At 35.9% G+C, this 11,966-nt stretch overlaps 1 protein-coding gene across 1 annotated transcript; it reads left to right on the top strand.

Annotated features, from left to right (window-relative positions):
* Positions 1 to 484: 484 nt before the first annotated feature.
* LOC112513094 (protein TOC75-3, chloroplastic) lies at positions 485 to 7,253 on the top strand. Its single transcript, XM_025119220.1, has 7 exons — positions 485 to 1,653; positions 2,453 to 2,674; positions 2,756 to 2,863; positions 3,092 to 3,283; positions 3,732 to 3,980; positions 4,920 to 5,174; positions 6,816 to 7,253. Exons 1-7 carry the CDS (start codon positions 511 to 513, stop codon positions 7,053 to 7,055), a joined length of 2,409 nt encoding a protein of 802 aa, XP_024974988.1. The 5' UTR covers positions 485 to 510; the 3' UTR covers positions 7,056 to 7,253.
* Positions 7,254 to 11,966: the final 4,713 nt, after the last annotated feature.

The raw sequence follows: 11,966 nt of genomic DNA, 5'->3' as shown, positions 1-11,966 counted from the left end.
TGTATTGATCTTCTTTATCAATATATATTTTAAATTTGAAAATTGTGTTTGTATTCATCCCCCTCCCTTCTACAAACTGTTTAGTATTCTTGTAGACCCTTTTGGGACCAACAAAGCTCTTTCTAGAAATTTACTGAATAAGCAACTCTTAATTATCAGTAAGTTGTTACCACAATGTATAACTAACTAAATAAGTTGTGAGTCTCATTAAGCTTGTTAAGATGCTAACAAACATACTATAAGTGATTGAACATATATTTTTATATTTGAGACCACATTAGTTAATCATAGAAAAACTTTTTTTGGAATTTATTTTTGGAATTTAGGCCTAAATTGTATTTTAGGCATAATGTAGGGGGTAAACATGTAATTTTAAATTTTCATCTCAAAATCTGTTGTAAATCTGGTCGGGTTGGAGCGAGTACTCTGGAGTCTGGACTCACCTACTCACTCATAAACCCCCATTCTCTCTCTCTCTCTCTCTCTCTCTCTCTCTCTCTCTTATCTCCAATGGCGTCCATCGCCGCCGGCACGGGGCAATTCCTCAGCCTCCATCAAACTCGTTCCCGTTCAAAACTGCCATCTCCTTCGTCCTCCGCCTCTATTACTACTGCCACTATTAGATGCGAGCAAATTTTGTCTCAAAACCCTAAAAAACTAACAAAAACTCGACCCTCGAAAACTCCCTTATTTTCCGTCAAGAACCTCGCCATCTCCGCCGCATCCGGAATTTTATTTCACGTAGCGTTTAAGAATCCTTCCCTCATCGGCATCGGCGGTGGAAATGGTGGCGGTGGAGCGGGTGGAGGCGGCGGCGGTGACGGAGGCGGAGGTGGTGGTGGAGGCGGATTTTGGAAGAGGTTGCTCTCTCCTGCAGCTAATGCAGATGAAAATCAGTCTTCCGAATGGGATTCTCATGGCTTACCGGCTGATATCATTGTTCAATTGAATAAGCTCAGCGGATTTAAAAAATATAAAGTATCTGAGCTCGTGTTTGTTGATAAACAATCAACCACTGTTGTAGGTTCAGAAGATTCGTTTTTTGAAATGGTTTCACTAAGAGCTGGTGGCGTTTATACCAAAGCTCAGCTACAGAAAGAGCTTGAAACCCTAGCTACTTGTGGTATGTTTGAAAAAGTTGATCTAGAAGCGAAGACTAACCCCGATGGGACTATTGGATTAACGGTATCATTCACGGAATCCACTTGGGAAGAGGCTGAGCACTTTAGGTGTATCAATGTGGGGTTAATGCAGCAATCGAAAGGTGTTGATGCGGAAGATAACATGACTGAGAAGGAGAAGGTTGATTATATGCGCAACCAAGAGAAAGATTATCGTCGAAGGATGGATAAGGCACGTCCGTGTATGTTGCCATCTTCAGTTAATCGTGAAATTAAGAGGATGTTGGGTCAAGGGCCGGTGAGTGCTAGGATGTTGCAGAGCATCCGTGACCGGGTTCAGAAATGGTATCATGATGAAGGATATGCTTGTGCTCAGGTTGTGAATTTTGGGAATTTGAATACGGAAGAAGTTGTATGTGAGGTGGTGGAGGGTGATATCACAAGGGTGGTGATTCAGTTCCAAGATAAACTTGGAAATGTATGTGAAGGGAACACTCAACCTGGAGTAGTGAAGAGAGAATTGCCTAAACAGGTAATTCTGACCATCATTTTTGATTACTATCTGTTTGTCTATTATGCCTTCTCTTTTCTTTTGCGATTGTGGTTTGTTTTCAGGTGTACCATTACTAATCTTGCTAGTATTCATTGCATGAATCAGAAAATGTTGGAAACGTTGAGAATTTGCTGTTTTTTTATGCATGTTTTTTTTCTTCCAAGTCAATCATTCATGAAGAACCCAGATGCTCGTGATCTTTTCTTGATGTGCTAGTAAAAGAGCTGTTTTAATTAATTAGAGATTAGTGGGTTTTAAACAGTATTTTAAAAAAGTATGAACTGATAGAAAATAGTGTTTTGTAACCAATTTGGTTTATGAAAAATGCTTTTTATAAATTGTAAGCTTGATATTGATGTTTCATAGTTTGGAAAATTGGTTTCGAATACAAACACCTGTTGATTTTCTAACTTCAGTTAGGTTGGGCTTCAAAAACAAAGAAAAATAGTTTCCATCTTCTTTTTTTCTTTCTGAAATGATCTTATTTATTGAAAAGTTTGGTTGTGAAACAAAAATAAAAACTCTATTTACACTGTAAATAACAGTTATAAGTTTTAGTTGTATTATTAAGTGAAGAATATAGAGTTTTCTCATGGAGACAAGGACAACAGTAAGAATTATGTTTTGAATTTGTTACTTTGTTAGTAGTTTGTTTTCGTTCTAATAATCTAATTGTTGTTTTTATAAGAGACTTAATCGGTTTGATGTGTTTTCAGTGTTTGCATGAATCATGATAGATCTTCTGGTTAATTAAACAAAGTCATAATTTCACTTGCAGCTTCAAAAAGGGTATATTTTCAACATTGAAGCCGGGAAGCAAGCATTGCGAAACATTAATTCCCTATCTTTGTTCTCAAATATTGAAGTCAATCCACGCCCTGATGAGAAAAATGAAGGAGGGATTATTGTTGAGATTAAGCTCAAAGAGCTGGAGCAAAAATCAGCTGAAGTCAGTACTGAATGGAGTATTGTTCCTGGACGTGGAGGTCGCCCTACTTTGGTATATCGCTTTCTTTAATCTGAGCATTGGATTTGTGTTTCCAAACTATTATCTAATGCTCCTTTGTTATGCACTGTTTAGGCTTCAATCCAGCCTGGTGGAACTGTTTCTTTTGAGCATCGGAACATCAAGGGGCTTAATAGATCTCTTCTTGGCTCTGTGACTACAAGTAACTTTCTTAATCCTCAGGTAATTTCTCGTTGGCTTATGGATCCTTATTTATGTGTAGAAGATTTTTTGTCAAGAAACCAAAGGGCCAATGGCCCAGCAGTAACCAGGTTACCAGTAACTGTAAATCCCAACCTCCTTGGAGTTTAAGGGTTCAAGCCAGGAGTGTGTGTGAGTTTTGCTGTACATAAATGCTATACAATTTCAAGAAATTTTGTCAAGAACAGCGGTAACTGGTAATTTTTGCAGGATGATCTTGCTTTTAAGCTTGAGTATGTACATCCTTACTTAGATGGTGTATCTAATTCTCGAAACCGCACTTTGCGTACAAGCTGCTTCAACAGCAGAAAGCTCAGTCCAGTCTTCACAGGTGGACCAGGAGTGGACGAAGTTCCTCCTATATGGGTTGATCGAGCCGGTGTTAAAACCAATATTACTGAGGTGAACCTCCCTAACTGCATTATCTCTTGTGAATTATTTAAGGGATAATTACAAAAGTAACCATCTTGATTCTTGAGATAGGACCTCCCACAAAACCCCCTTTTTCCGAAACTTCTATAAAATGACCACCCATTTTGCAAATACATTATGCAAAATCCAAAAAATTCTTGCAAAATCACTTTATTGGCTGAACAATTAGGATGTTGTGAAATTTTAGCAAACATGTAACATTCCTTTAAGAAATATTTAAGAAATTTGCAAAACACTGAATTTCCAGTCAATAAAGTGATTTTGTGAAGTTTCTATTGGATTTTCTGGAACAGGTGATCATTTTGCACAATTTCAAAAAAGGGGTCATTCTATGGTAGGACTCATCTCAGAGTGGGGATTTTTTTGTTTATTTCATGATTTAAATACATTGTCTTATGATAAATCACCCACCCCCCAGAATTTCACTCGTCAAAGCAAGTTTACGTATGGAATTGTAATGGAAGAGATAACAACACGTGATGAAAGCAGCCATATCTCTTCAAATGGTCAAAGGGTTTTACCAAGTGGTGGTATTAGTGCAGATGGCCCTCCAACAACATTGAGTGGCACGGGCATAGACCGAATGGTATTTGCACAAGCAAATATTACAAGAGACAACACCAAGTTTGTAAATGGAGCAATTGTTGGTGAGAGGAATGTGTTTCAGGTCAGTCTTGTTACATTTTCAACCATCATAAGTTTCTACACTCTTTAAGGGTAGAAACTTTCTACTTATTTTGCACGCTTCTCACAAGTCGGGCCTTGTTATGTATTTAACCATCAGACTTGGTTTGGTTTGGTTGCAAGTTTGTACACTATCTTAGAACTATGTGAGTCATGGCAATTGGCACATTCATTTGTTCACAAGCTACAAATTGAACATGTCTCATAACTTGATTACATTGTTCATCTGACTGAGGTTCTTGGTTTGGATAGCTGATCATTTCAGTCAGTCAACTTATAATAGTTTACCGTTGTTCATGAATAGTTACCAGCACCTGTTGCTGCTAATGCTTACATAAACCTATCTGAAACATCATCTTCACTTGTTGACAATAGTTTTAACTTCTTTTTATTATGGTAACCAAACCAAACGAACCCAGTATATCCCAGGCAGAGGTTGGGTCTAGCCGTCTAGGAGGTAAGATGTATTTAGATCTTGCCTCTACCCCAAGGGTAGAGAGGCTGTTTCCGTGAAGACCCCAGGCTTACAGAACAAAAGCAAAAGACAAAGAGACATTCTTACTCTGTGTCCTTCAATCATCTTACCTATACTGATCAGGTTATTTAAGAGAATAACTTACTGACATTTTTTAATATGCATGACCTTCTGAGGCATTCTTGTGTTAGGAAGAGGCATTCCTCTATTAGGCAGTGATGTTCCTAAATCAGTCTGATGCTCATGCATTTAAAAAAATCTATCAGAAGATTATTCTTCTATATAATCGTTTCTGAACATGCTAGCTGGTTTGCTGTATTGGTATATGTATTATGTAGGATCCATGATAAATTACAAACATGAATATGGTTGTGCATTATGAGGTTGTACATTTTGCTTCTGAAAGGTTGAAACAGTATCTGATTAACATCTATATTGGAATTGCAGCTTGATCAAGGTCTGGGCATTGGCAGTAAGTTCCCATTTTTCAATCGTCACCAACTAACAATGACAAGATTCATCCAACTAAAGGAAGTTGAAGAAGGTGCTGGCAAACCCCCACCACCGGTGCTTGTTCTTCATGGTCATTATGGTGGATGCGTGGGAGACCTTCCTAGTTATGACGCCTTCACACTTGGGGGACCTTACTCTGTGAGGGGTTATAATATGGGAGAAATTGGTGCTGCCAGAAACATCCTTGAGGTACATACACATTACTCCTATTTCTTTTAATTATTTATTGATGTTATCTTGTTACAACCTCCGGATCTAGAGTATTTTGGCATATGCAATGAAAAATGGTTTTATCTTTATACTTGTTGCAGAGATACTTGTTCTATACTCCTTTGTCTTAAAAATTGCAACAATGGACCAACTTCATAGTTCAAGAGGAATGGTTAACTAATAATCAAGATCATGTTTGGCAACCATAAGCTAGCTTATTTTTCGATCTTGTTTAAAAAGCCTGGTTTGGTTAGCCATAAGCTAGTTTTTTGAAAAGCTGCTTGAAGTAGCATTTCAATAAGGTTCAAGGGCTCATCTCCAATTATGCTCTTTGTATATTTCAATTTTTTTTTCAACATGTCTTTTTAGGTCTTTTACATTGTCATATAGCTTATCAGCAAGTTTTTACGAAACATGACCGTTTTATCTGCTAGCTTAGCGGTTAGTTTGCCAAACATAGCCAAAATGTCTTGAGCATCCTTAAATTATGGCAAATTAATGGACTTATGTGGACCCAAATCAATGTCATCACTCGTTAGTTCTTCGTAATAATGACAATGGACATCCTAGAAGAGAAGAATATCAATTGTCATGAGACAGGCAGGGTGTTTGGTCTAATCTACCATTGCTTTCTTCCAAGTCCACAAATCCAAATCCAAATTTTGGATTCTAAAATCGACTTCTTTTACCCCCAAAGTCAAATCTATTTCTGATTCTTCAGAGAGGAAGGAGGATTAAGAGGGTTCTTGATTGGGGGTATTAGGGGGTGAGGAATGGGAATGGGAACGAATAATGGTGCTTAGTTCAATATAATGCAATTATTGATTAAAAGGTGGCTAATCATCCGTACTCTATTAAATTGGGAGGAATATTGGGGAATGAAAATAACTCATTATTAAGGTTCAAAATAGCCTGTGGCGTGGTCTTGAGGTCAAGCCTCAAGCCTTACATGCCATGGCGAGGATGTGGCGTTTTTTCAAGGCGTGACATAAGGTGGCAAATTTGTATGTTATATATAGAATTGTATATGTACACATATATGTTTTTTATATATTATTCAGTCAGATAATGATATTGGAAAATTTATATTCATCTTAGAAGAAGAAAAATCATATCGGTTATTATATTCAAAATAGAATTTAGAAGGGTAATTTTACAACTTCGTTTTTATCGTGAGTCTCTGATGTGTATGAATTCGTGAAACTGTGAGTGATGTGATTAAAATATCTATGAAAGTGTAAAAACATAAACGCTAAAAAAATTAAAAAATATATATTTTTGAAAATAGTCATGCCTTGTAAAGAAACGCACACTGTGACGCGCCATGGTGCAAGCCACGCCTTACAGAAACACTATAGGCCTTATCATAGCAATGGAGACGCATCTGCCCCTTTTTGTACACCTAATGTTATTACCCATTTCCATTAAAAAATTGGGGGGGGGGGGGTTTGATTGGCTAATGATTTTCCATTCCCCAGTCATTCCTTATCATTACCCATTTCCATCTCCATTCCCTTAAATATAACCAAACTCCCCCTAAATGTGGGGGCGTAACCATTGAATTGATACTACCATTATCTGCAAGCGTGTGACTAACCGATATTTACCCGTTGCCTGCAGCTTGCTGCTGAAGTACGTGTACCAGTGAGAAACACACACGTATACTTATTTGCAGAACATGGGAATGATCTGGGGAGTTCAAAGGATGTGAAAGGAAACCCGACTGAGGTCTACCGACGGATGGGTCATGGTTCATCCTATGGTGTTGGTGCCAAGCTAGGTTTAGTACGAGCCGAGTATGCCATTGATCACAACTCTGGGACTGGTGCCCTATTTTTCAGGTTTGGGGAGAGATTTTGATTTATCGTATTTCGATTAAATTCTATGATTTTAATTTTCTATCCGGTTTTGCGATTTGGATAGAACGGTGATGATGATCTTGTGTGGATGAAACTGAAGTGTTAATTTGTAGAAATTTGGTAATTTTGTTTGCACCTATTTGAGATGTATACGTTTAACATACACCCCAGGAATAAATGGTGTGTGTTTGGTGTTGCATTTGGTTGGTTTTGGATTTTAGGTATGATGGATGATGATGATCCATAAATATATAATTTTAACTTTAAATTTTTGTTCAGAGCTAGAGACTTTGGTTTGGGTCATCTGATACCGGTGTAAAGTGGTCTCGACTCAATCGAGTAGTAAGAATGTGTTTGGCATGCAAACGGAACTACTTTCGCTAGGTGATGTTAAAAGGTTTAGGGTATTTATTGGACATTGGTAGTTTGATAATTTACCGATCATGTCCCACCTCCTTGTTTAGGATGCCCCTGTCAACTTGTATGTATCTTGATTAGTTTCAGGTAGAAATGGCCAAAAACCGGTCCCGGGCCGGGCCGGTCCCAATCGGTCCTAACTTTTCTCATAACTGGTCCCGGTCTCGGTCAAAAATGATAGGACCGGTCAAGGTACTTCATAACTGGTTATGGGCCGCCGGTCCCGGTCCCAACCGGTCCTTGCATTAAAAAATAAGATTTTTTTTTTAATTTTTTAATAATATATATTTTAATACATTATAAAATTTACAATTTGGCCACTCAAATACACTTTAAAAATGCGTTTTAATATAATTAAAATTACGTTTTCTTATAAAAATACATTATAAAACTATTTAAAAATACATTTATTTATAAAATTATTTGAATTTTCGGGCCGGGCCGGTTCATAGTCGGTTCCATAACCGGTCCCGGTCCCGGTCGGTCCCATGAAACTACCAAAAATCTCAACCGGTCCCGGTTTTTGGTCCCATAACTGGTCCTTACCGGTCCTGGGCCGGTCCATAGTCGATCCCGGTCCCGGGCCGGGCCTGGCCGATTTGGCCATCTAGGAAAATTCTCAGTGGCTTTACATGACTCGAACCGATAACCTCTGATGAGAATCCTCAAAGGCCTTTGATGACCTTTTAGGAGAATCTTTAAAAGACCCAAATCTTATTGTTAGTTAAACTAGTTGTGTACATGCGTAATGCGGCGAGAATCGTGAATTTTAACGATTTTGAAGTTTCACTGGTTTTATTAGAGAAGATTTAACGATGATACAAGTTATACTTGATCTTTACATATTAATACAATTTGAATAAATAAGAGTTATGGTTCCAATTACAGTCTATCGATGAAAAAAGTTGTATGACAATCTAAAATCCAATATATTTAAACGATTCTATAAATKTGTTCGATTTACACCAAAAGCAAAGAATCAAGAGATCGAAAGCGAGACCGAGAGTTCTAGAACAATTGAATTGGAGATGAATGAATAACTCATAATGAGTATCATTTTGAATCTCATATTGGGCGATTGGGAGAAGACATAGAGGTATAAGAGGGTGAAGGCATGAGTGAAATGTGTCAAAAATATCTTAGGAACATGAAAAAAAAAATAATAATAATATGCATTGGTAACTTATATTATATGTTATTTTAATTGTAGATTAAGAGATTTTAAAACTAAATGCATAAAGTAGTAATACTTAATACATTATGAGTTGTTTTTAAGACTTTATGCATAAATGTATGGTACTTAATGCATAAAGTTGTTTTTATGTTCATCTTCGTTTGTTAAGAAAAAGCATTTATTCATCTTCGTTTGTGTTCCTTCATTAAGAAAAAATGTTTGTTTGTAAAGGAATGAACATAAATAAAGAAAAAAACCACCATTATTCGTCCTTTTGTTCTTTAAAAATAACGTGACAAATAAAAATCTGAAACCGAATAAATAAATAAACTTAGGAGGGGTAAAAAAGGCATACTAAAAATTTAATTTAATTAATGATTTTATATATCGAGGTTATAACATATAAATATATTTTATATTATGTAAACAGACGTAAATAAACGAATATAAATGAACGAGCAACATCATTGTTCATGTTTGTTCATTTACTGAAGAAACACACTTCCCACCAAACAGTTTGCTGAATGTTCGGTTCGTTTAAAACCTTATAACACCATCCACTATATTAAGGTAGAGATTTTGAATTTTTTTTATTACAACAGTTATGCTAAACTGTATCTCTAAACTTAAGAAACCTCAAAAAATTTAATGATTGATGAAAGATATAATATTTTAATTCTTTTCGCCGATAAGTTTGAATGTAATTTTTTATAAAGATTTTGGTTTTTGATACTTTTTCAATTGTGGAACGTGTGAAATTCGATTTCATTTCATATGTAAATCGAACATTGGAATAAAATTTGATCAAAAAAATTAGTCATTAGTGACGAACCCAAAATTTTTACTGAGTCGGTGCAGTTTTAAGGTGGATCAACGGCCTGCAAAGTCGTTCGATGTATTTTTAGCCGAATTCCACCGTTTCGAGGGATTTTTAAAGTTTTTTGGTTGATTTTGATCGATTTTTAAAGCTTTTGGTTGAAGTCAAAGACTTTTTTCGATTTTTTGAATCTGTTAATATCCGAAAACACCCCTCAAAGTTTAACAGGTGTACATTTCATACCCTAAAAAAATCTACTTACAAAAATGAGGTGAACAACTGTACGAGACTTGATAGGGTTATACCTGTTGATCATTCCAATTCCTTCAAATTATGACGAAATCTTCAAACCAAAAACAGTCAATCTCTACATAACAATAATTAACTTATTTAATCATTACCGATTTAAAATGTATACAGATCCAAAAGAAAATTCTATAATAAATAAAAATAATAGTTACGCTACAGCCTACGACAAATAAAACCTGTAAGGATTGGTGTGTAACTCAGTTAACAAAGGGATTAGGTGATTTTATCTAAATATAACACAGGTCTTGAATTTGATCCTAGACCTCTCGCTACCAAAGCCGGTAAATGAGGCTAAAAATGCCCTCTCACACATTAGCGTTCTCGAAAGATGTGGAATTGGTTGAAGTCGTCAATAATCAATTTTTTGTGAAATACTAAAATAAATAAAAATTAGGATCAATTTCATTAAATTTTATGATTAAAATAAGTAAGTTGATTTGGATTGATATTTATGGTTTGATGATAGTGACGGCCAAATCAGTCCGAGACCAGTGAGGACTAGTTACAGGACCGCCGGTTACATCTGGTTCATGATTTTGTTGGTTTTGTGGGACCGAGACCGGTTATGGGACTGGTTAAGGACCGGCTCGGCCCGACCAGAAATTTCAAAATTTCTAGCCGTTAGAGAGCCATTTTTTGGCTCATAAACACTATAAATATGTGTTTTGATTGAGAGATTTACATACCGAGTTCTCAATTCGCAAAAAACGTAAAAAAACATTCACAATTCTCTGTTTCTCGCTATATTTTGTGAATTTGAGTCGTATTCATTTCTCGTTTCAACTTCACAATTAACATTTATTTCTCTCTTTGTCTTACAAAATGACTGGTGAACAATATGATGCATCAAACGAACAAGTTACCCAAGTTCTAACCAAACACAGACGAAAGTCCGAAATTTGGAATCACTACAACTTGGTGGTCCTCACGGACGGAAAAAGAAAGGCATAATGCAAAATGTGTCAAGCTCTCTTTACGGCGGAATGAAATTCTACCTTAAGGAGGCACATCGAAAAAACATGCCCGGGATTGAGGTCGGGGGGTTGAGCGTACATCCTGACATTTATTCAAACGTGTAATCGCGTTTGAACCGTTTGGTGCTCCACATTCGGGTGCACGTCAATTTTCAATTATTAAAAAATGTCTTGCATTTTATAATTTAACTGCTAAAATAATTAACATTTCATTTAATCATGCTAGTAATAACAATCTTTGTGTGGAAAAATTGAAGTGTCATTTGACACCTATTTTATACGGTAAATTATTTCATACACGTTGTTGTGCACGCATAATAAATTTAGCCGTTCAAGATGGTTTAAATACTTGTAAACCCTATAATAGATAAGTTTTAGACTTATGTTGCGGCGAATTTTCACAAAGAATAAGAAAATGAATGCGGAATATAAAAAGTATTGCGAGAACGTTGGTTTTAGAGTTTTGAGACCGAGGTTCGATATGCCCATTCGTTGGAATTCGACTTATTTTATAATTGAAAATTTGATAAAACAAAAAAAATTATATTTTCCCATTTTGTAGACACCATTACCCTCAAAATTCGATTGAGAATCTTGATTGCGCCGTGATCGATAGGATTATACGATATTTTAGGCGATTTTAAAAATGCGACAACACTTTTATCGGTATTTATTATCCAACAGACTCTATAGTTTTAAACCGATTATATATTTTGTCAAGTAAGATTGCCCAATACGAAGACCATCACGATTGGGGAAGGTTGATGTCTTCAATGAAAAAGAAATTATTAAAATATTTTGTAAGCATCTTATTTATTTTTCTTTGTGCTGCGGCGTTAAACCCGTATTTAAATGTTATCAGTGTTGAAGTTTAATTAAACAAATATGTGTGACTTTTGATTTAGATATCGCTACGGATAATTCTTTTTCAATGGAACAAAAACGTTTATTTAATTGTAATTTTCAAGATTTATTTAATCATTACAAACATTTTTACAGATGAGGAAACCAACAACAGAGCTCTTCAAGTCGTGGTTTTGCGGGTTCTAGTTCTTCTTCTAGTGGCCATCGACAAAGTCAGAAAGAGTTGATGAATAATTTAATAAACGATGTTTTAAATGAATCAAATAATAAAAGTTGATTTGATAACGATTTGGGTGAACTAAATATGTATGTACATATTAACTTTATGGCCGCATACCCCGCAAATGATGTCGAAGA

This window comes from Cynara cardunculus (genome assembly GCF_001531365.2).
Source record: "Cynara cardunculus var. scolymus isolate 2C chromosome LG 5, CcrdV1, whole genome shotgun sequence".
Taxonomy (NCBI): domain Eukaryota; kingdom Viridiplantae; phylum Streptophyta; class Magnoliopsida; order Asterales; family Asteraceae; genus Cynara; species Cynara cardunculus.
This window is presented reverse-complemented; position numbering and strand designations above follow the sequence as displayed.

Bases quoted from the DNA above. Each gene is read 5' to 3' on its own strand.
- LOC112513094 (XM_025119220.1), top strand. From the start codon at position 511: ATGGCGTCCATCGCCGCCGGCACGGGGCAATTCCTCAGCCTCCATCAA. The intron at 2,675-2,755 runs GTATATCGCTTT...TGCACTGTTTAG, and splicing joins GTGGAGGTCGCCCTACTTTG to GCTTCAATCCAGCCTGGTGG. The intron at 2,864-3,091 runs GTAATTTCTCGT...TAATTTTTGCAG, and splicing joins GTAACTTTCTTAATCCTCAG to GATGATCTTGCTTTTAAGCT.